The 25,484-nt window shown below is 37.8% G+C and overlaps 1 protein-coding gene across 1 annotated transcript in view; it reads left to right on the top strand.

The window, feature by feature from the left end:
• Window positions 1-4,056: 4,056 nt before the first annotated feature.
• MYBPC1 (myosin binding protein C1) overlaps window positions 4,057-25,484 on the top strand; it is a 69,447-nt gene continuing 48,019 nt past the window's right edge. The window contains exons 1-8 of the mRNA XM_064285121.1: window positions 4,057-4,121; window positions 12,803-12,915; window positions 13,444-13,479; window positions 16,778-16,888; window positions 19,348-19,496; window positions 19,974-20,091; window positions 21,569-21,620; window positions 23,649-23,705. Coding sequence (XP_064141191.1) covers window positions 4,057-4,121; window positions 12,803-12,915; window positions 13,444-13,479; window positions 16,778-16,888; window positions 19,348-19,496; window positions 19,974-20,091; window positions 21,569-21,620; window positions 23,649-23,705 — 701 coding nt within the window. The remainder of the gene's footprint in view (window positions 4,122-12,802; window positions 12,916-13,443; window positions 13,480-16,777; window positions 16,889-19,347; window positions 19,497-19,973; window positions 20,092-21,568; window positions 21,621-23,648; window positions 23,706-25,484) is intronic.

The following is a 25,484-nucleotide window of genomic DNA, read 5'->3' as shown; positions in this document are numbered from 1 at the left end:
GACCTACAGACTGTTACAGGCAAAAACTTTGCCTTCCGTTCTTTGGACCAGTTGCTATTGCTGGACCACTATAAAGTTTCCTTTATTATGCCGTATTTCATATTCATTGCACAATATTGACCACCTACAGTCATTGGAAACTCTATGGAATATAATTTCTACTCTGAAACACGTGGGGTCGCCATGAGTCAGAAGCCACTCAACAGCAACTGGGTTGATTTTGGTTTATTGTTAAAATAAGTCTCCTTTCTAAGCTCTGCTAAAATTGTACTTCTTATGTAACTAAGATTCAGATCTATTCATCAGTCAAAAAAAAGAAACAATACAAGAATTCAGAATTAAATCCATTTTTTCTTACATATACCACAAGCCAAACCCCATTTACAGATGTCTAGAGTAATATAATTCTGAACAGGGAAAACTGTAAATTAGATAAGCTTGTTTGATAAAATCTGATCTTATTTTCTCATATTTCATTTATTACTACTGAACCCAACCATCGAGTCACTTCTGACTCATAGCAACCCTGTGTACAACAGAACATACCGCTGCCTGGTCCTGGGCCATCCTCACAATTATTTCTATATTTGAGCCCATTGTTGGAGCCGCTGTGTCAGTCCATCTCATTGAAGGTCTTGCTCTTTTTTGCTAACCCTGTACTTTACCAAGCATGATGTCCTTTCCCAGGGATGGTCCCTCCTGATAATATGTCCAAAGTATGTGAGACAAAGCCTGGTCATCCTCACTTCTAAGGAGCATTCTAGCTGTACTTCCTCCAAGACAGATTTGTTCCTTCTTCTGGCAGTCCATGGTATATTCAATATTCTTCACCAGCACCATAATTCAAAGGCATCAATTCTTCTTCAATCTTCCTTACTCATTGTCTAACTTTCACATGCATATGAGGCAATTGAAAATACCATGGCTCGGGTTAGGTGCACTTTAGTCCTCAAGGTGACATTTTTGCTTTTTAACACTTTAAAGAGATCTTTTGCAGAATATTTGCCCAATGCAATGTCTTTTTTTTTTTTTTAATTTTTTATTGTACTTTAGATGAAGGTTTACAGAATAAACTAGTTTCTCATTAAACAGTCAGTCCACACACTATTCTATGACATTGGTTAACAACCCCACGACATGTCAACACTCTTCCTTCGAGTCTTTTGATTTCTTGACTGCTGCTTTCATGGGCATTGATTGTGGATCCAAGTAAAATGAAATCCTGGACAACATCAACATTTCCTCTGCTTATCATGATGTTGCTTATTGGTCCAGCTGTGAGGATTTTTGTTTTCTTTATTTTAAGGCAACCCAGCCTAGAAAATTAATATATAATACACCAAAACATTTTCTTTGAAACTGTCTATACTGTACAGTTACATATTTTATACCCTAGCTCCTTACTATAATATTATTTAGAAGTGCAAACTATGGGAACCACTACATAGGTGGAACTTCCTTAGAAAGTCCCTTGTAGGGATTTAAAATGAAGTGACCCAGATTTTATACTGAATTCCACTTCAGCAGTTTATAACATGGTTCCACTATACCTAAGTGTATTTCAGTAAAGTCTGTATTGCATGTTTCTATGTATACTACTTTTTCCAAAATGATCATATTTATTAATTGCTTTTTTAAAAGTTTGATATGGCTCTAAGTTAGGATTCTAAAATTCATATTTCAGAAACAGTGTAGTAACTGAGTATGTAGCATCATATATGATTTGTTGTCATTAATTTCCTCCATCTCTGCTCCCCGCAACTGCTCACTGCATAATAAAATGCTTTCAGACCCTTTCAAAAATGTACTTGTACTTTCCACACAGAACCAAAAAAAGAGAAGGAGGCCGGAACCGGACCAGTAAAAGGTGAGTTGGAGGGAGGGAGGGAGAGTGAGGCTGAATTCAACCAAATTAGAAGCAGTAAGAGGTCAGCAAGGATTGCTATGGGACCTCCATGGAATTTCTGCCTTGTCTTCCACCAGCGTGATTTCGAGTTCTTGCATCTTATCTGCAGGACCTAATTGGTGTAATGAGAACTGGTGCTTTGGTAAATTTCTATTACACACTGTCTTAGTCATCTAGTGCTGCTATAACAGAAATACCACAAGTAGATGGCTTTAACAAAGAGAAGTTAGTTTTCTCACAGTAAAAAAAAAAAAAAATTTTTTTTTTTTTTTTTTTAAAGTAGGTTGAAAGTCCAAATTCAGGGTGTTAGCTCCAGGGAAAGGCTTTCTCTCTCTGTCGGCCTTCTCATCAATTTTCCCCTAGACTAGGAGCTTCTCTGCACAGGAACCCCATGTCCAAAGGATGTGCTCTGCTCCCGGCCCTGCTTTCTTGATGGTATGAGGTCCCCTGTCTCTCTGCTCGCTTCTTTCTTTTATATCTCAAGAGATTGCCTCAAGACACAATCCAATCTTGTAGACTGAGTCCTGCCTCAAAACCACAACTGCTGCCCATCTTCCCTCATTAACATCATTGAGGCAGGATTTACAACATATAGGAAAATGGCACAATACCAGGAATCATGGCCCAGCCAAATTGATACACACATTTTTCGGGGAATATAATTCAGTCCATGACACTCCACACTTTGGCCCCCAAAAGATCCAATCCTTGCAACAGGCAAAACATATTCACCCCATCATATCATAGCAAGTCTTAACTCTAAGTCCAAAATCCAAAAATTCCTCTTCATCTGTGAAATATAAAATACAGGTTATTTGCTTCCAAAGGTACAATGGTAGAACAGGCACAAGGTAGACATTTCCATTACAAATGGGAGAAACTGGAGGGAAAGAAAGGATAACAGGAATCAAGCAAGTCAGCAGAACACATTACATTAGCCCTCAAAGCTTTGAAAATAATTCTCTGTTCTCTGAAACAATTTACACAATGGCCCCGCCCTCCAGACTGTAGGTATTGGCCACACTCTCCAGCTTCTGAGTGGAGGCCTCTCAGCTTTAGGCACGCCATTCTCCTCTTCCATCTCAGTGGCAACTCTACCTTTAGAAATACCAGAGGACATGGTTCCACACTCTGAAACCCCTGAGGTCACGGCCGTACCTTTTGAGACTGAGTCAGCTCGGCTTCTTGTGTTACTTGTCTTTTCAGCTTCAGGCCTCACACCTGCATCTGCCGTGCTGGGGCAAGTGTTTCAAAGCTCTGTAGCTCCACCCATAACTGCCACTCTGCCAGAAAGCCTTCTGAGCACAGGCACTCAGCTGTCTTGCTCCGTGGGTCTTCTTCAGCGCTGTCTCTCGCTGGTCTACTGGTTCTGCTACTGTTGGTTCTCTACTGCTGCTGCTTCTCTGTCGCTGCAGGTTCTCTACTGCTGCTGGTTCTGTATCCATTCACAGTTTCAAAACCACTTCCACATTTTAGGTATCTGTTAGAGCAGCACCCCACTCTCGGTACCAAATTCTGTCTTAGTCAGTCTAGTGCTACTATAACAGACTACCACAAGTGGATGGCTTTAACAAAGAGAAGTTTATTTTCTCACAGTAAAGTAGGCTCAAAGTCCAAATTCAGGGTGTCAGCTCCAGCAGAAGGCTTTCTCCCTCTGTGGGCATTCTTACCAATCTTCCCCAGACTAGGAATTTCTCTGCACAGGGACCCTGCGTTCAAAGGATGTACTCTGTTCCCGGCACCGCTTTCTTGGTGGTATGAAGTCCCCCTGTCTCTCTGCTCACTTCTTTCTTTTTTATCTCAAGAGATTGCCTCAAAACACAGTCCAATCTTGTAGATTGAGTCCTGCCTCACTAACACAGCTATCACCCATCCTCTCTCATTAACATCATAGAGGCAGGATTTAACAACGTACAGGAAAATGGCACAATACTGGAATCATGGCCCAGCCAAATTGATACATTTGAGGGGGGACATAATTCAAGTTTAATATGGCTCTAAGTTAGGATTCTCAAATTCATAATTTAGAAGCAGCATAATAACTGAGTATGTAGCATCATATATGATTTGTTGCCATTAACTTCCTCCATCTCCCCTCACCCCAATTGCTCATCACATAATAAAATGTTTTCTTTAAGACACTTTCAAAAATGTACTTGTACTTTCCACGCAGAACCAAAAAAAGAGAAGGAGGCTGGAACCGGACCGGTAAAAGGTAAGTTGGAGGGAGGGAGAGTGAGGCTGAATCAAGCAGTAAGAGGTCAATAAGGATTGTTATGAGGCCCCCAAGGAATCTCTCTGCATTGTCTTTCACCAGTGTGATTTCAAGCTCTTGCATCTTATCTGCAGGACCTAATCAGTGTAATGAGAACTGGTGCTTTGATAAATTTCCAGTACATGCTTTTCTTAAAAGAAAAACAACAACAATGATGAAAACATCACAAGCACTTGCTGAGAAGCCAGCAAGCTAATTGATAGTTTCCAAGTTTCAATGTGCACCCTAAGGGAGAGAAATACCTGATCTCCTTGGAATTACATCAATTTGGAAAATTAATCTGGATCACCCAGTTTTTTTTTTTTTTTAATTAAATGTAATGTTTCACATTACTATTGGAATTGTTCCAAGTTTCACCAGCAATTTGGAAGGCTAGCATTTCATTTTGTAATACTATGTATTCATGTGGATTTATATGATTTATACAGCTTGTTAATATAACTTTAAGCAAACATCGTGTTGCTCCTGGTTGAATTGAAAACTCATTTGTTTTTGTAATATTATTCTATTTTAACTTTATATGGAGATAGTCTAGTTTCAGAAATTTAATAATCTTTATCATGTACTGCTCTGAATCAATGAAATACTAATTCCTTTGTCTCCCTGTGGAGGGAAGTTATTGCCGTGACCAACCATCTATCTTAAACCAAGGCACAACAGAAAGTTTTCACAGAGAGTAGATTTGATAAACTCTAAATGTATGTATTATCATTTGTAAAAGTTTGCTTTTTATTTGGGTAATGAATAACATAGTTTAGATTTTGGAATAACCAATTATTTCCTGACTACCCTAAGAAATGTCTCATTTTTCTGGACATCACGGAAAAGCATGTTAAATACCTCTTTTTCTTACTATGTCATATTTCTTTACCTAATTCCTATGTATTGTTGTCTCCTGTACATTAGTAAAATACTTTTTTTCTTTCTTTCAGTACTTTGGATCACTTTTTTTCTGCTAACTTGAATTTACACTCTCATAAATGAGCAGATAATGTTAGCACATCCACTTTGTCCTTGACCTTCGGTGGCTCCCATGGATAGTAACATGAATACTAATCCTGACCACGTGAGCCACAGTCTGAAGGTTATTTGCTTATGGAACAGAGATAGTGCAAACTCCTAGAACTCCTCCCATGAGATGAGTTCAAGGAGGCTTGGGACATCCTGGCTGAAGTTTTTGTAACATTATTCTCTACAAGGCTCATGGCACACACCTCTGTTTCCAAATTTGGAAAGGTGCTTGGACCAGGCTGTAAGGCTCAACCAATAGAGCAGATGATGTAATCCTAGAAGGCAAGCTGTCAAAGTTTAAACAAAGCCTGTGCTTGAACCTTAATCTGAAAAATCACCATATTATATCTGTATGCTTAAATGAGAAAATGCCTTTCTATAAATTAAAACCAACCAATCCATCAACCAGCCAGCAAACACAAACTCTTTTCTTTACTGAGAACTTAGTGCGATGAAAGCAAGGCCAAATGACTACGGCATCCTGTAGCATTTTTTTTCCTAACACTTGCAGAAGTTAAGCAAGGCCATGGCCACATACCGCTGCCACGTACATGAGCTGCCATATATATATTTGTCCTACATACCTAGGAAGCAAAACAATTTAGGAATGGAAAATGACATCTTTAAATAAAGAAGGTAGGTCAGTGGAAGTTATTTTTAAATATAAAGTCTTCTTCAGTTATTACTCACTTTCACCAAGGACATGGAAATTTCAAAGAAAATACTTAAGCAAAAGGTAGATGCAATAATTATTGCTACATCTGTATCCACAGTTGAGGAAGAAGCCGTCCATGGATGTGGATTGGATTGACTGATGTGACAGACCTCGCCTCCAGCAATGACTAGAATGTCCTCTCATGTCCTCCCCTCACCTCCGACTCTTAGTCTACCTTTTTTTTTTTTAACCATCCAACTCAGATTTCACTCCTTGGTGCATCTTTCTAGCTCACTTTCATCTCTCCTTCCTTCTCCTAATTTCTTTTGAACCTATTGCCTCTGTCACTCAATCCCCCTTTTCTCCACTTAATCACGTATTTATGTTTGAATTCTTTCCCTGCCAGGTTATAAGCTTTTTGACAGCCAGGCACCATGTCCTAACACCGCTTGCATCCCCTCATCTCATTCCTTCCAGCGTCTGGCAGAGAGCTGCACACCGCAATCTTCTCAATAAATACTTGTAGAATGAACGAACAACTGAATTTCCACGCTGGCTTAGCTGCTGACCGTGTAATGGTAAACTCAACAGATTTTTATTTCCATTCAGCATGTTTTCTGGGCAGGAGAATGGACATCCTATGTGTACTCTGAGTCAACAAGGGTACAGAAAGAGGCACCAGCGCTGTGCATTCTGAGTGCTCATCCTCAGAGCTGAAGAATGATTTCTACCCTAAGACCAACTCACTTAAAGCTATTGAAAATGGTCATGCCTGTGTATTGGTACATCTTCAGCACTTTATTTAGTCTTCTACCTAATAAGCTGAAGTATATTCAGTTAATGACTCCGTAACTGTCACTCTTAAGACCATTGTTCAAGGAGATGTAGCCTAAATTGTTCCCAAATCAACTGGAGTCGTTCTGTGACAGTGTTGAAATGGTCAAAGAAATTTTGTAGCGTCAGAGAGATATCTGGTTCCTGTATCAATTGCATAAGGCATGTTTGTGATTAAATTTGCCAACTTTTTCAGATTTACAAAGAGGCTCTGTCTGGAATCAAATGATTTCCCAGGAAGGAGTTTTTTTGTTTCTTTTTTGTTGTTGTTGTTTTAATTTTGAAATAATTATAAATTCATAGAAAGTTGCAAAGATAGTACAAAGACGTTCCTTGTATCCCTTTACCCAGTTCCCCCCAATGTTTACATCTCACAAATTATGGTACAATATCAAACTCAGGAAATTGATGTTGATACAATATGAATAGGTTATGTTATTTTCTCACATGTGTAGGTAGATTCATGTAACTGGCACTGCAATCAAGATACAGGACTATCCCATGACTACAAAGCTCTGCTTCATGCTACTCATTTCTTTTTTCCACTTCATTTTCCCAACAATTTCTACATGTACAATTCAGTGACATTGATTATATCCTTCAGGTCATGCAACTATTCTCACCCTCCCCCATAACATAAACTCACTGCCCTCTAAGTTCTCTAAACTTTTGAGTTGCTCTTGTCAATTCCATCACATATAGATAATTCCTAAAAGAGCACATTGCTCCTGGAATATGTTCTTTAGTAGTTAAGCTAAACTACTATTTAGTTTTAAGACAACTTCAGGGGATATTTTTGGCTTAAGATTTAAGGTTTAAATATTATCTCAGGACAAAGATTCAGGGGTTCATCCAGCCTCTGTGGCTCCAGAAAATTTTGATTCCATGGAAATCTGAAATTCTTTTCTGAATTTTCTCCCTTTTGATCAGAATTCTTCTATTGAATCTTTGATCAAAATTTTCAGTAATGGTAGCCAGGCACCATCTAGTTCTTCAGGCCTCATGGCAAAGGAGGCAGTTGTTCATGGAGGCAATTAGCCACACATTACAGGAAGGAGTTTTATTGTTATTTGTTTTGTTTACTTGTTTTCCTTTGGAATGGTTGTCCATCCAGCTATCTTGTTTCCTAATACTGCCTACTTTGTCCTGGCACCCACGCAGTCTCCTGGAATCCATACGATAGAGATGACAGTAACGTGTTCAACCAAACAGCAAACTGGAAATTAAAGTGCAAATCATTTTCAGAGTGATCAAACTGGGAGGCAATGCCCTTGTACAAATAATGCTGCTGTGGCTTGAAATTCTTCCAGATAATTACATGTAGCAAATGAATGGTATGCAAAGTATGGACTCTCCATACCCTCAGTAGGGTCAAATATCCACCTCGCATTCTGATATCCATTTATTCAGCAAGCATTTACCGAGTGTCAGCTGAGTGCCAGGCATGGTTCTAAGCACGGGGGACACAGTGGTGAACCAAAGTCCTGCCCTCCTATAGCCAACTTACATTCTAGAGGGGAGAACAGCCATTACCAAGGGGAGGCAGGTTTCAGTTTGGGAGGCAGACAAGAGTCACAGTGGGCTACGTGTAGAGAAGAAGTTAGGTGATCAAATGGGATCAGACGTCTTTTCTTGGTCAACAAAAATCATAGGTATGAGCAGAAGGTAATGAGCTTTTCTGTGCCTTAACAAGTAGCCCTGAGGGCAATTCCAAAACTGGTCCCGTGGGTGGTTCCAAATGTGGCAGCAGTGTTAGACTCAAGAGACTGCTTTGAAGGTTAGTATTCACTTTGATGCCTAAATTCCGATACATATTTTTAAAATTATTTTCACCTCTCGTTAGTGTTTCTATTTTTTGGTAAGCCCAATCAGGACAGTTACAACCTATTTATATTTTTCTTCCAGAAAAATAACTGCTTTAGTTAATTGCTGCAAGGAGAGTAAAAGCTTACTTTCTTTTTCTAAGGGTGTAGATAGCATATTAACATACCAGATAACTGTCCTGAATGCACCCAGTGCATATTAAAGATCTCATGTAACTTGAGATGCAGAGAATCCTTTTGGCATGAAAGTGGTTGGCCAAATGAATGTAGGAAGAAAATCAGCAGAAGTTCCAGTATATCTCTTCCTGAATGTTGTGATTTTTTTTTATGCAAAAAAAAAATGATTTAACATTTTTTTATTTTAAAAATGATTTAACATTTTTTTTTTCTTCATTTAGGTCTCTTTACATCTGTGATAAAATTGTCCTAGTGCTTTTCACTAGCAAGCTGAAATATTTTTATGCAATTTTCCCTTTAGGTTTCAGTCGATCAGCCATCTACTAAAATATCTCCAGGCTTTACCTATATATTCTAATTACATGTGTTCTTTGTAATGAACTTTACAAGTTAACTTTTGACTTTGTGAAAAGTTAATACCACCATGCTTTTCAATTCTAAGACACAACCAATTACGAAATGCAAGATTGATTTAATAATAGATTTTTGGGTGGAAAGTACTTGTAATTTAAAGTACTCACTGAATATGCATATATATTATAAGATGAATCCTGATTTCAGAAGCATCAGAATGTGAGGCAGGTGTCGTCTCATTAAGGAAATATGACAAATTAATCAAATGCCTCAAAACATGAATTAATGTTAACTGTTGTTACAAATATATGTTGTTGTTACCTTCTGTATGTTGTTGTTGTTTTGGTCACATACTCCAGTATTTACGACAACTGCTTACTCTGCTTGAGGAATTAATAAGTTTGTCTAAATCCAAGTATCATATCAGTATTTAGCCGAGGTTTGTTTACAGTCACATACATTTGAATTTTACATGCTTTTAGTTTTTGTTCTAAAATCTCTATAATTGTCCCAAGTTTACACTACTTAAAAATTTAACTTTAAAGAGGCGATTTAAATCAACCATAGGTAGAAGTCATTTTATGCCCAAGAGAGTTTGGAGGATTCTAACAACGTACACATTCCTCAGTCTCTGGGGTTCTTTTTATTCCCCAGCAAGGCTCTCACTTGCATTCCAGATTTCATGTGTACCCTCCTAAAATCCCAGCCTTGTAACATGAGACGAAGTTCTTTCTCTACTTTCCAGGCGTTCTTCTCTGGGAACTTCAGTTGTTTAAGAGAATCCTTTTTACAGTTTTACAAATGCTGTTTTCCCATGACTTGAAGACATAGAATTGCCCTTCTATGTAGCTACAGGAGATAACCCTGTAGCTTTCAGTCTGTGGTCTTCCTGTGTGTTGTATTACAAAGAGTCAAAAGCTCTTACCCTCATCCTCACAGGCGCTTTTAAGTAGAAAAAAGAAAATGTGACATTCATATTGCATTTTTTGTTTGTTTTGTTTGGAAACGTTCTTTGTGTGATGCCAGGCCTTATTAACTGAACATAACCAGAAGGATTTGTATGTTCAAATTTCCCTTATAGCAATAGAATCTATCTTACTATGGTAAATAAGAAAAATTAAACATTTCAGTTTCATCCAATTCAACCACGTAACTTTGCAAGATTTTTTTTTTGAGCACTTTGTTTTTGTTTATTTATTTTTAGTGAAAATATGGAAACACACCAATTTAACACAATTTCTACATGTACAATTCAGTGATATTGATTACATTCTTCAAGTGCAACCATTCTCACTCTCCTTTTCCAAATTATTCCACCGCCATTAACATAAACTCACTGCCCCCTAAATTTTCTATCTGATCTTTCAAGTTGCTGTTGTCAGTTTGATCACATATAGATAATTCTTTAAAAGAGCACAAAACTCAAGGGGAACATGCTTTACTAATTAAGTTAAACTATTGTTTGGTTTAAAGATGACTTCAGTAGATAATTTTGGCTTCATGTTTAAAGATTATCTTAGGGCAATAGTTTTGGTGACAGAGGTAGGTGGCAGAGGGTCATCCAGTCTCAAGGGCTCCAGAAAGTCCGGGTTCTTTGAGAATTTAAAATTCTGTTCTATATATCCCCCCTTTTGATCAGGATTCTTATGTAGAATTTTTGATCAAAACATTCAGTAATGATAGCCGGGTACCATCCAGTTCTTCTGGCAACTTTGCAAGAATTTAAGGTCAGAATCCCAACATCTTAACTACATTTCCCAAAATATAAAGGAATGTCAGGACTAAAACTACTTAAAAAAAAAAGTGAAACAGTAACGTTTGCTCTTGTCAATTACATATTCTAGCACTTTCTAAAATTTGAAAATTTCTATGCAACGAATCAAATTTTGCCAATGAAGAAGTAACTGCTATTTGGAAGTAATTTGGGGTCACTTAAAGGAACAGCATTTCATGATACTTTGAAGCACTCCTTGAATATATGGTTCCTTAATAATCTAAAATAATTGTGCATGTTCTCCATATAGTCTTAATATTTAGTAGACTTTGAAACAACTCACCCATCAAAACTGCGCTTAGAAAATGGATTATCTTCCTTTATTTTCATTTTATTTAAATGTATGAGTACTCTTTTCTCAATAACTTTGCATTCTAAACAATTATGTACAGTGCATAAAGCAAACGAACAACAAAATCTGTATAAAAGGAAGTGTTCATTTGAATCAAAGTGGTCCTGGTTTTTAATTTATGTATAATAAAGGATGCACCTTGCTAGGGCTTCATTGAATTTTAAAGCTTCATTTTCATTAATTTTTACAGGTCTTAAAAATCAAGATTCTTTGCCTATGTCAGTATATAAAACCTGTGAATAGGTTATAAGAAGAAAGTACTAAGTACTGAATTAAATTTATGGAAAATAATATTACCAAAAAATAGCTCAGAAATACCTATACTTTCCCAACTGTATGATCTTGTGGAACATTAGTGGCTACTCCAGGTAAAAAAGATTCAAAATTGAACTACAAGTGGGAAATGCTAACTACTGTATGATTTCTTATCTCCACACCCCAGTCACAGTGTGTATTAGCCCACTGAAGGCTTTGAGGTGTCCTCCAGTATATAAACGTGTATATACACACATACGTGCATGCACACACGTACACTTACAAGCATTTAGCTTTACTCAGCCTAGAGTTGTCCGCGAGCTTCTTTGACCACAGAAAGCATCGTCTGAATAATGTCAGGTCCCACAATACCCAGTGAATCACCTCTTTGGTTCTGAAGATACGACATATTTCCTACGAATTACGTTAGTTATTTTGTTAAAAATTAATAAAGCGTATTGCTGGTTGACAATTTTGAAAAAGAAATTTCAGATCAGTAATTAATATTTGTAATACACATTTTAATAGATTATTCAAAAACACACTATTTTATCTCCTTGTCATGAATTTTTAGAAAATCTCTTTTTAAGTAACATTCATGTACAAGTATTTCCTGTATCCACTTTCATATAGTCATTGGATTTGTATTTTTAAATCCATAATTATTCTAATATTTCAAGTACAGAGATTATTAGTATTTGCACAAACACTTGTCTTCATGCTTTGGGAAGGGAGGAGCAGAGGTCTGTGTTTAAAAGTCTATTTAAACATCTAAATGGTAAAGACACTTTGAAGATCAGAGACTTTTTAAAAGAGGAATTTTCAGCGTCTATGCAGATAAACGCTACAAGGCATATTTTGAATTTTATAAATGAACATGGGTAAACATTAAAAAATCATCCAGTGTTGGCCAATACCAATATAATATTGGCAAAAGATTGCAAATTTCCTAAAATAATTACTTGCAAACTAGTATAATAAATTGGTTTATATTAGTTAATCTTGACTTTTGTTTCCTAAACTTAGAAGAGGGGGTTATCCTGAGGCTTATTTGGGAGGAAAGATTTCTAAAACAGCACATGTATGCTTTTATGCCTGTGTCCAAATGAGTGTGGTATACGAATAACGTTTGTCATTTACTTGAACAACAAAATAAGAGCTTGAAAACCACCTCAGCCATTGATTTCATCAAGGTTGGATTTTTAGGTATTACTTTTTTTTCCTTAATCTACAGATGGCTAGCATTCTATTTTTTAATCTACAGTTTCATTTGGTTTACCCAACTCTCTCACCCAGTTCTCAATTTTAACCTTTCAGGCACCAAGTCTTCTAAGGCTACCTCATTGGTGTAAACTGTTTTGTGTAGTTCCTCTTCTTATTTTTCAGAGTTCTCCTTTTCCAGGTTACTCTGGATGAAGTCTTTTTCTCCTTAACTTTTTCGCTACTCTTTATTGTTTCAGATGAAGAGGAAGCCACCACGCCTAGCGCCTTGCCACCAGGTTAGGATGATACCAACTCCTTTCTTAATTTTTAAATGTATTATAATTCACAGTAAAGGAAAAGAAAAGTCAGGTCACCTGGCTGAGCCAGTGAGCAGAGCTGAGGCACCGGGTTTTGCCTGTGCCAGAACCAAGAGGAAAATGTTGGCTTCAATGACAATTTTTTTTGTTTTACATGAGAAACAGAACAAGGAGGTTTCCTTTGTGAAATAAATTAAGTTGGTAAATTGGTATGAATTTTAGGGGCAAAAATATATTCCTGTTCCATTTCCAGCTATATATCCTTTTTCCCTGTGCTATAAATTTAAATATTTAGATTTTTTTTTTTTTAACCATTGTTTTTAAATAAGACTCATTTTATAGGTGTTTTCATAGAGGAAGCTCCACTGATTTACCATCCAAGCCAACTTCTAGTTTTTTTTCCTCCCTATTACCAGAAGAGACAGGGTTTGGGGTATCCAAGGACATTGAAGCCAGCATTCCATCTTCGCCCTCCCTTGAATCAATCAAATCACACTTTCCTTTCAGGTGTGGGTAGTCGGGCCCTGGAGAGAAAAGATTCAGGTGAGCACACTCCTGGAGCAAGGCATCCCAACTCCATCTTAATACAACCACTAATGGCCTCCTTTCTTGAAACTGCATTGATTCTAATTCTTATTCAGTTTGTAGCTTTCATAGCCATCTTTCACTCTATTTCCACTTACGAGAAAACTAATGTATTGAGAAATTAATTTTGCATGATACACACATACACAAAAATTTCAGGAATCTGCCCTCTTATAGATCTAGGGATCTAGGCTAATACAGCCTCATTTTTTAAGAAAAAAATTTCAAGCCTCAAGTTGTAATACGGAAGGATTCTATGAGCAAAATATTGAACAAAACAGGATGGAAGGAATACACAGAGTCACTGTACCCAAAAGAATTGGTTGATGGTCAACCATTTGAGGAGGTAGCATATGATCAGGAACCAATGGTTTCGAAGGAAGAAGTCCAAGCTGCACTGAAGGCTTTGACGAAAAACAAGGCTCCAGGAATTGATGGAATACCAATTGAGATGTCTCAACAAATGGATGCAATGCTGGAAATGCTCATTCATCTATGCAAAGAAATTTGACAGACAGCTACCTGCCCAGCTGACTGGAAGAGATCCATATATGTGCCTGTTTCAAAGAAAAGTGATCCAACCGAATGCAGAAATTAATGACCAAGATCATTAATACATCAGATGCAAGTAAAATTGTGGTGAAGATAATTCAAAAAATGATTGCAGCAGTACATTGACAGGGAACTGCCAGAAATTCAAGCCAGACTCAGAAGAGGACATAGAATGAGGGGTATCATTGCTGGTGTCAGATGGGTCTTGGCTGAAAGCAGAGAATACCAGAAAGATGTTTATGCAGATGAAACAACCTTGCTTGCTGAAACAAAGAGAACTTGAAGCACTTACTGATGAAGATCAAAGACTATAATCTTCAGATGGATTACATTTTAATGTAAAGAAAACAAAAATCCTCAAAACCGGGCCAATAAGCAACATAATGATAAACGGAGAAAAGGTTGACATTGTTAAGGATTTCATTTTACTTGGATCCACAGCCAACACCCATGGAAGCAGCAGTCAAGAAATCAAATGACGTGTTGCATCGGGCAAATCTGCTGCAAAAGACCTCCTGAAAGTGTTAAAAAGCAAAGATGTCACCTTGGGGACTAAGGTGTGCCTGACCCAAGCCATGGTATTTTCAGTCGCCTTTTTTTTTTTTTTCATATGCATGCAAAAGCTGGACAATGAATACTGAAGACTGAAGAATTGATGCCTTTGAACTCTGGTGTTGGCAAAGAACACTGGATATACCATAGATTGCCAGAAGAATGAACAAATCTGTCTTGGAGGAAGTACAGCCAGAATGCTTCTTAGAAGCATGGACGGTGAGACTTCATCTCACATACTTTGGACATTTTGTCAGGAAGGATCAGTCCCTGGAGAAGAACATCATGCTTAGTAGAGAGTCAGTGAAAAAGAGGAAGACCCTTGATGAGATGGAATGATACAGTGGCTGCAACAGTGGCCTCAAACATGGCAATGATTGTGATGATGGCACAGGACCAGGCAGTGTTTCATTCTGTTGTGCATAGGGTCACTACAAGCCAGGACCAACTTGATGGCACCAGTGCGCCTCAAGTGCAGCCACTGTTCATCTGTCAGTAGGAGGCCTGCGTGTGTTGCTGTGATACTGGACAGGTTTCAGCAGAGCTTCTAGATTATGACAAACCAGGATGAAAGGCCTGGGGATCCACTTTTTAAAATCAACCAATGAAAACTCTATGGATGGGGTCCTTCTGAGTCAGGGGCAACTTGAGGGCAGCTAACAACAATGTACCTTATTACCACAGACTTTTTTTTTTTTTTTTTAATCATGTAGCTATCATTTTTAACCTTTAGGAAATACACAGAGATCAAGAGACTTTTAAAATCTCCATTCCTGGAATGTACTGGAGTTAGATAGCAATCCACACTTTTGTGGTAGCATACACTTGGCAAAACACTTTCATATGCATCCTGTCAGCTGTAGCTACAATTCTGTGAGGCTATTCATTCATTCATTCAGCAACTAGGTGCTAAGGGCCTACTCTGATCCTACTACGTGCTTTTTATAGGCTAGGCATAGGTATGGAAGTGAATAAAACAACAAAAATTCCTTCCTCATGTTTCGAAGTTGAGTGGCCACTATTCACTATCACTGTTAATATCATAGACACACACAACATAAAATACTAACATTAACTTGAGTATTAAAAAAAATTGTGTAATCATGTGACAAGGCTGCATAACTTCATTGTGGAAAAAAATGGTCTCTGGTGGGTAGAAATACCAAGCATGATTGAGACTTGAAGACTAAAATAATTAAATGTACACTTTTCTTCTATTCAAGAAACATTAACAAAAGTTCGTGACCCATGCATTTTTTCTTTCCAGCTATTTAATTGCTGAAACTAAACTTTTCTACATTCAGCTCTTAGAGACAAAGGAAATATCAACAGTTCTCTCTCCTCCCCTGCTCATTGGAGTTTATTGCCGCTTAAAACCAGCCAAGCACCTGGAGTATAAACCAAAAAATTGCAAAATAAACTTCCTTTCTAGTGCTCTCTCTTCATGGGAAAACTTCAGTTTATTTTTCTTTTCTTTTTTTTTTTGTTTGTTTGGATTTTTTTCCACTTTCAGGACACTCCCAGTACTCTGGAAATTTGTACCTGCAGGTCATTATTTGTGGATTATTTGTCAAACTATGGCCACATCTATACAACCATAACAGAATTGTCTAATCATGTGGGAGCAAGGAGTCGAGAAATACCAGCCTGGCTCAGTAATTCCAGTCTAAATAATCAACCTGACCCATCCTTTTAGCCTTTTTCAATTCTGTTGTATAGTTGTGGCCTTATAGTCACATCTGGAAACACATGTAGAAGCCAGGAAAACCTGGAAAAGCGCTGAGAATTCAGCTTTAACTTACTACCATAATTTATCTGCTAGGGAACAGGCAGGATGGAGAAACCAGCAAAGGAAACAGTGCTGTCAATAAAGACAGAGAAACACTTTACCTGAAAAGCTTCACTATTTCTAGGAACTAGAAAGCATTATTTACCCCCACCATGAAAGAGATGTCCCCATAAGAATGGAAATCTGTCACTCTCTATGATGGCTGCTGGGAGGGGGAAGAGCAGGGACAGAAAGAATGATGTTACACTTATCCAGTTTTATTAGACCAAGAAAAGCTTCAGTGTTGATGAGAACTCCAAACCCAGGTAAGTCTGCCTAAGAAGAATGAGGCCCTGAAATGACCCATTTCCTTTCTCTCATTAGAATGGTCTATAGGGGAATCGCCTGTCACCGAGGAACAAGACAAGCAGAATGCCAATTCTCAGTTGTCTACCCTGTTCATTGAAAAACCCCAGTCAGGAGAAGTGAAAGTTGGTGAGTCCTAGCATTAAATCCTGCCTTCAGTTTAAATCCTAAATTCACATCGCAGAAAACGAACTCTTGTAAAATGTACGATTCAATGGCCTTTGGTACATTCCTCATATTGTGCAGCCATCACCCCTATCTAGTTCCGAAACATTTTAATCACCCCAAAAGGAAACCCCATACCTATTAGCAGTCACTCCCCATTCCTCTCTACCCTTCCGCCTCTGGCAACCACTAATCTGCTTTCTGTCTCTATGGATTTAACTAACCTGGATATTTCAGATAAGTGGAATCATACGGTACATGTTCATTTGCTCTGGCTTCTTTCACTTGGCATAATGTTTCTGAGGTTCATCCATATTGTAGCATATATCAGTACTTGATTCCTTTTTTATGGCTGAATAATATGCCATCGTATGGATATACTAAATCCTGCTTTTTTATGACCTTTAGCACATCTAGGCAGCCCAGCGTAGTAGCTGAGTACCTGGACCTTGCAGCCAAGCTGCTTGGGTTCAAATCTTGGTTCTCTTTCTTACTAGCTTTTGTCCTCAGGTAAATGGCTTAACCTCTCTATGTCTCGGTTTGCCCATCTGTAAAATGGAGATAATGATAAGATTAATCTGTGAAGTACTTTAAGCAGTGTCTGGCAGATCATAAAGCTCTGAGCTAGCATTTGCTGTCATGAGGGCACACCTCATTCCACAAGATGGCGACAGATCTGCACACACGCTAGATCATAATGGAAAACCCTGGTGGCCTAGTGGTTAAGTGCTATGGCCGCTAACCAAAGGGTCAGCAGTTCAAGTCCACCAGGCACTCCTTGAAAACTCTATGGGGCAGTTCTACTCTGTCCTATAGGGTTGCTATGAGTCGGAATTGACTGGATGGCACTGGGTTTGGTTTTTTTTCCTTTTTTCAGATGCAGCTAGTCAGAGAGATGGTTCAACTTTTGAGATATTCAGTCAACCAATCGTGATTACACACCTGTGTTTTAGCCGCTGTGCTAAACACTGAGTATAGGAGTGTGAGCACTCGAAACTTACATCCAATGGGAAGAGCAGACAATAAAAATTAAATAATGGCAAAAGCCGTAAGTTATAGAGGAAATAAACAGGGTGGTGAGCTAGAGAGGGGCCTGGAGGGGGAAGGGTGTGGATGGAGCCACAGACGTGGGAGGCTCACACCAGGGACAGGCACAAAGGTCCTAAGTGGGGGTGTGCCCAGAAATTTCAGTTAAATTTTTATAGGGATATATAGGCAATCCCTAACTTAGGACATATTCAACTTACAACAAACCGCGCTTAAGACTGTTCAGCTTTGTTTTTCGTGCATCTTATCGTTAGTAATATGTTGTAACTCATAATTTGCTGATATTATTCTCTGACGTTCACTCGTAGATGTTCAATTTTATGATTTACTGCTGGATTTATAAAGATATTGATAATAAAAGGCAATAATAGTGAAAATTAAAAAAAAAAAGATGAGGTATTCGACTTATAATAGAACCGACTTACGACAGAGTCGTCAGAATGGAAGGCCGTCATAAGTTGGGGACTTCCTGTATTGTGATCAGAGCTCACCTTTGACATTTACCAAACAGTATAGCAATTAGCAGGCACAGCTGAATACATTCCGGAATTTCTTCTTTCGGGTCTGAAATGTAGGAGCACAGTGTATGTGAGTGGAGACGTTTGCTCTCCTGCGTTCCTGGAAGACACTGAAATGCCGGGCTGGCAAAAAAAAAAAACAGCGGTGTTTAATTAGTCAATACAAACAGATAGGCAGGGGTACTGCAAAATGAGCAGCTTCAATTAGGCCTATTCCTATAATTCCAGGTTTCCCATCACCACACCAAATAAAAAGGGCGGAAAAAAGATACATTCACATATATTTCATTTTCTTCACTTCATTTCATTGATAAATGATATATAAAAAAGTACATATATATAAGGAGTCCCTGGGAGGGGCAAAAGGTTAAGTGCTCCGCTGCTAACTGAAAGAGTTAGTGGTTCAAAGCTACCCAGAGGCACCTCAGGAGAAAGGCCAGGAAATCTACTTCTAAAAGTTCACGGCCATTGAAAACCGTCTGTGCAGTTCTACTCTGAAACACATGGTGTCACCATGAGTCAGAATCGACTTGACAGCAATGGTTTGTTTCTTTTTGAAATATATATATATGTATACATACATACATTACATATATTTTAATCCAAACATAAACATTATATCCATTGGTGTCCCATTGTTCTTTTTCTGCTTCATAAACCTCAAATGCAGAACAGGTTGGGTTATCCTAAGAACCTCTAGCATAAAAAAAAATATCAAGGTCATTTCACAGCACAACTCCAGGGGGCATCAGTCACATCATAGTCCATGCAGTGCCATCCTGCATAATTTCTTTCCAGGTAGGAGCAACAAGAATGACACATTTTAAACCAGCCTGAATCACTTGTGTTTTTTTCTAGGTGAGACTATTACCTTTATAGCCAAAGTCAAGGCTGAAGATCTTCTTAGAAAACCCACTATCAAATGGTTCAAAGGGAAATGGATGGACCTGGCTAGCAAAGCTGGGAAGCATCTCCAACTGAAGGAAACTTTTGAAAGGCACAGTCGGGTATGGTCCATGAGCTCCCAGCATAGGGGATCAGTTAGCTCATGCTTTCTGTGTGGGTAGAAAGGTCATTTTCAGGTCCAGCTTTGAGAGATTTCGGTCCCAGAAAATTCTCTGGTGTTACCATTCCTAGTCTCTACACTCTGATATGGTCACTCTGCTGTGCCTGGTGGCTCTCCCTTCTATATTGAGAATGTTGTACTGCCATCCCAGATAGGCACATCTTTAAAGCCAATGCTGAGGAATTTGAAAAAAATAATTGCAATGGGATAGTAGAGCAGTGGTTAAGAGCTCAGGCTGCTAACCCAAAGGTCGGCAGTTCAAATCCACCAGCCACTCCTTGGAAACCCTACGGGGCAGTTCTACTCTGTCCTACAGGGTCAATATAAGTTAGAACTGACTCTACAGTCTACAGGTTTTGGGGGCTTCTTTCAGTGTGTAGGGCAAGTGTGAATTATGCCTGGGTGTATTTCATTGCAGGTGTACACATTTGAGATGCAGATCATCCAGGCCAAAGAGAACTATGCAGGAAACTACAGATGCGAGGTCACCTATAAGGATAAGTTTGACAGCTGTTCATTCGACCTTGAAGTGCATGGTAAGAGCGCCTTCTTTCCCTCTTTTTTATGTGACTTTTATGAGCTGAGAGAAGATGGAGAAGAAGGTCATCTAAAACCATGAGATTTTTTTTTTTTTTGGTGGGAGGAGACCTTTTACAATTATGTGTGTTTCTGATTGTGGTAGTCTCAGTAAGCCAGGTGAATTAAATTGTCGTGGGACAATTTAAAAATAAAACTTAGGGAATTTTACTGGTAAATATCTCTTGTCAGTGCTGTTGATAGTCATACAGTCTCCCAGCTGAGGGAGTAGCACCATTTTGTTTTTGTTGTTACTATTGAATGTATCTGTTTCATTGAGTCCACATATTCCCACTCAAGTCTGCGGATAAGGTAAAATGGGATGAGGATGTCAGGATACCCAGGTAGAAGGGAGAATTTCTCTTATAAGAACTAATCTCAGATATGGAAGTTCTCCATCCATATGATCTATGTACTTCCCAGAGTGCGTTTAATAGGGATAAATACAATAAGGTGCGTTTAGGTTGAAAGGAAAAAAAAAAACTTTTATAAGAATACAAAAGGGAAAGTTGACTTGGAAGTAGTTCAAGATCATAAACTTAGGAAGAATCCAGTGTGTTATAGCTGCAAAACACAAAGCTAGTGTAATTTTAAATGGGGCTATTACAAGTGGCATGGGATCTAGATGGAGGAAATGATACTACTTTCTACAACATACTACTTGTTCCACATTTGGGGTGATGTCTTTGGTCGTGGGCACCATACCTCAGTCTGGGTCCCTTCTGGAGTTGGGTAACCAGGAAGATAAAGAGTCCAGAAACCATGTCCTATCCAGCTTGAACGTGTGGGTAGAAGAGGGAGAAGGCCCTTTTCCATGTACTCTAAAAATGTTTAGAGTAGATTAGAATTATATTAGAATCAAAGGGTGGAAATTATGAGAAGGCAAATTTGGTCTTAGCATTAAAAGAGCTCTTTCATTAAGGCTATGTAGACAACCTGGGAAGGTTGGAGATCCCCATCACTAGAGATGCCAGGCCAAGGCTGGATGATCACGGACCAAGGTGCTGTCAAGATTTCTGCATTCAGTAGGAATCTGGCCTTGAGCAGCTGTTCTTCAACCTGTCTGGGCATCTCTGAAAATCACCTGGAGGACTCTTAAGAATACTGATTTCTGGGCACCCATCAAAATGATTTCTGGGCAAATCAAAATGTCCAACAAGGAGAATAAGGAAGCTGAATATTTTATAAGCCCCTCAGGTGATTCTAACAGGCAGATAGGTTGGACAACACCTGGAAAAGGTGAGCCCTAAGGTCCCTTTTATAGATTTTGTGGGAGACTGGGGTTGTGATGATGCCTTAGCAGCTCAGTCATCGAGGAGGAAAGCCACCTCCCCCCTTCAGCTGGTATTCCTTCTGAGGAACCCCCACGGCCTATAAACTGAACACAAAGCTGCAGTCTTCATAGGTATTTATTTATGGTTTTCTTTCCTTTCAAAGAATCCACCGAGACAACTCCAAACATTGACATCAGATCTGCTTTCAAGAGAAGGTAACTTCAAAAGGGGCATCTAGATAGCTTTTATATAACAGGATAGTGAAGGATTTTCATTTCCCTTCTTCCACACTCTGAATTCCAAATAACACTTTTCACTGCAGTTAAACAAACCATTTGTCCAAAAGTTGGTATGGCTAGAAAAACCTTATGTTTAATGCCAAATCAAGAATATAAAAAAAAAAAAAATGATTTTTTAGATTATTCTTGCTATAGTGAAGCTTTCATTTTTGAAGGTTTCACAGTGCCTTATAAGGAGGTACTTTGAGTCTATTTGTATGTGACTTTCTCAATTACATTATTTTCTGCCTAATGACCACACAAGATAGATGAAGATACATATTTTATATGACAGCTGTTAAGTCAGAAAAGTTTTATTTATATTGCTTTTCACTGAGAAATCACTTATGGAGCTATTAAATCTTGTGCCTAGAAAATTATTAAGTAGGTATTTATGGCAGTTAGCACTGAGTTGGCTGGAATAAAAAATATTGTAGAAAGGCAAGAGATAGATGCCTACTTGACTTATTTTGCAACTGCTAAGGCTGAATGATCAGGGGATTGAAGAAGAAAAATGAAATTTTTTCCTGGTTTTTAAGAAATGTAACAAGTCCCTTATTGCCATTATTTTACTCTCTGTATTTAGTTCTTCCATGATATAAATTGTTTAATGAAAGCAATGGTTTTGTTCTTCTGAAGACTGAATCCATACTGGGTTTTGTTCAATAAGGAAAATCACTTAAATTAACACGAGGATTCAGTCTGTTAATAAAAGGCACATTTCCCTCAAAAAATTGTGACTAGAACAAAATCTTAATTATTTTTAAAAGACAGCTCATATTACTTTACCAGTCAATTGATTTTTAATTATTTCCTAATTATTTTTAATTTTAAGGAAAGGTCATAACTTTCAAATCCTATTACTTTTCTTCACCCCACACTCAGCAAATGCCTGGGTCTAAAACTATGCTCACAGCATATACAAGAATAGAAGAGGGGCTGTGTGTTTAATTCAAAAGGCCTCTCCAATACCTGCTATTAAAAACATTTTAAATACAGGATTTGAGTTCAATTCTTATAACCTTATGTGTTACACACACTGTTTTTTAACCCACAGACTCTTTTCTTAGAAACCACACTAACATTTGTAAAGAGCAGGAAACAAAATCTTCATTAAAAAAAAATTAAACGTGTAAGTAAATCTGCAGTGTCCTTTAAATGTTAGCTCCACAGCTTCCGTTTAGAGTTCATATAAATCACAAAGGTGGCTGCATGCCTAGTTTAAGATGCATTTCTCTATAGAAAATAAAGCACTTTTCAAAACCACCAGTGAAGGGTTCATTAACAATTCAGACAGTTTTTTTTGAAAATAAATTTTAAAAGGTATAAACATTAATAAGAACATTAAAAGATTATAATGATTTCCCTTTGAAACAGAAAGGAATGCATCTTTTTAAAAAGCTCTGTGCTAGCTCCATTTTTATGTTATGTTGGTCTCACTATTATCTATCTATTCTTGGACACAAAGAGGTTACCTTTGGAATATAAGGCTTTGTACTTATATATTTGACATTGGTACACTTTGTCCTATAAGGCAGAACCAAGCCAATCTCTGTCTCAACTGAATAACAGAGATCAGCAAAAGTCCTTTGCTTTTTACACAGGGATGTTTCTGGAGCCCGCAACTTGCAAAAACAAAGTACTTTGTGTTGCTTGCCTTAAGTGCATTTGTGTTACTCAGTTTTAACACAAATCCAAGCAGTTTTATATATGCAATCTATAAAAAACGTGTCTTCTGAAGTCGGAGAGGAACACCAGCTCCTCCTGTTTACTTTTCCACAAGTACATGCTCCAAAAACTTCAAATGTCACTTGTGTGAAAAGGAATCGTCTGTGTTGATTTAGTGCCATGACTTGTGTGCTGGTCCAAAATTGCATATGCGTTATATACGTAGTGTTTGGGGGAAATTGTTATGTATGTGTCTCAGCATTAAACCCAGATTTGCTTTTCTTTTGTTAATGACAGTGGTGAAGGTCAAGACGATGCAGGGGAACTTGACTTTAGTGGTCTCCTGAAACGTAGGTGAGAACCAAGTGATGATGGACTGAGGCGCTGTGGCCTGGACGTCTTTTAGATACCCACTCAGAGAAGTCAAGTTTAAAGTGGATGTCTTTCACATTTCTTAAAATGTGTTTGGCTAATAGAATGTAGCCGAGTCGACTAAGAAAGAAACAGAGAAATTGCATACTAATCTGTGTTAAAGATTTTAGCCAGTGCATTTTACACTTTGTTTTTTAAATGTCTGATGAGTCTTCACATGTTTTCTTAGTTGGGGATGGGGAAGATTTGAAAACTGAGACAATACATACACCTAGACATCTCTAAGGCTTTACACGTGATTCCTTCTTAGGGTTTAATAAATAAAGGCTCCATTCTTCCGCCTTTGATACGTGTATTTGACTGAAAAATCAATATCACAGCTTTGGTAGAAGTAACCACAGGTGTATATGTATATATATAATTTTTAAGGCAGGGCTACTTTAAAATAGTATTTTTACATACTGTATTTCATCAAATCTAAGACACCATTGATTTTAAAATGTATGAGTATTTTATAAACCACTAAGCAATGAAAAATTGCTCCAAATGGTTTACGATGACACACTATTAAAAGACACATCCTTATTTCAGAGATGCTAAAAATGTCCCCCAAAATGTACATTTTACAAGTGGTAAAGTATGGTAGTAAAATGGAAATAAATATTTAGTGTTATCATACTCCTCTGACATTACTCGCTTGCAATACAATTTAAAGACTTTCATTATGGATATCTAGTAGGGTTTTTTTTTTTTTTTTAGTACATCACCATTTTTATAGGATTTTGTCCATATATGTAATTATGTAACATACTATATATGTGTTATATATAAAGTTACATGTATCTAGATTTTTATTATAGTGTGACAAAGAAATTGATTTTTTGCTGGGATCCTATTTTACCTAGCAAATTTGTGAATAAACAAAGTAAAGCTGCAACTCTAAATTAATAACATAATATCGATATCAGTTTTCATTCAGCTTTTTGAGCACACTTTTTCTCACTTTTAGTGCTTTCTGTGGGTGTTAAAGGAGCATAAGTACAAAAGTGCTTCTGAACAAATGATACTTCTTATAAACTGGGCTTCTTTATTATTCTCATCATCTACAATTTAGCCGGAAGGCTTTATTTAAGTTCCTGTGAAAGAAAAAAAGAGTCCTAAGCTCTGCATATTTAGGTTTAAAACAGAAATATTAATAGGTACAAATGATTAATTACTGATAGGTATTAGCCAATTGATCGACTTTGGCAATATCAACTCTATCTTTTCTCCTTTGGATACTTCAGATAATCACTAAAAATCACTAGCCTCTATAATATTCCAAATTTGTTTAAAAGAATAGTGTATGAAAAAAACCGCACTCCTCCTCGTTCTACAGAGGAGAAAACCAAGGTCCAGAGACACTGAGTGACTTACCTCAAATCACACAGCTAGTTAGAGGCAGGGCAGGGATCCAAATCCAAGTTTCCCTTTTCTAAATTGGCTCATATCCTGGGACTGCATACAAGAACTACTACTCTGAATCTGTCCCAGAAGTTGGTGCTTCAGTTTATAATACAAATTGACATTTAGAAGCATTTTCTTTCCTGCATCCATTCATTCAACAGGAAAATATTAAATGTGTCTTCGTATACAATATAACGCCAGGTATAATAAGGAAAGGAAATCCAGTGCCTACCAGTGCCTGGCACATAGAAAGGCACTAATCCGTATCTGTGAAAGGGAAAAGGTTGTGGTAAAAACATGAGGGCCGACTCTACC

Source organism: Loxodonta africana, chromosome 4 (assembly GCF_030014295.1).
Source record: "Loxodonta africana isolate mLoxAfr1 chromosome 4, mLoxAfr1.hap2, whole genome shotgun sequence".
Lineage (NCBI taxonomy): Eukaryota > Metazoa > Chordata > Mammalia > Proboscidea > Elephantidae > Loxodonta > Loxodonta africana.
The sequence above is the reverse complement of the archived record's forward strand: the minus strand, read 5'-3'. Positions and strand labels throughout refer to the sequence as shown.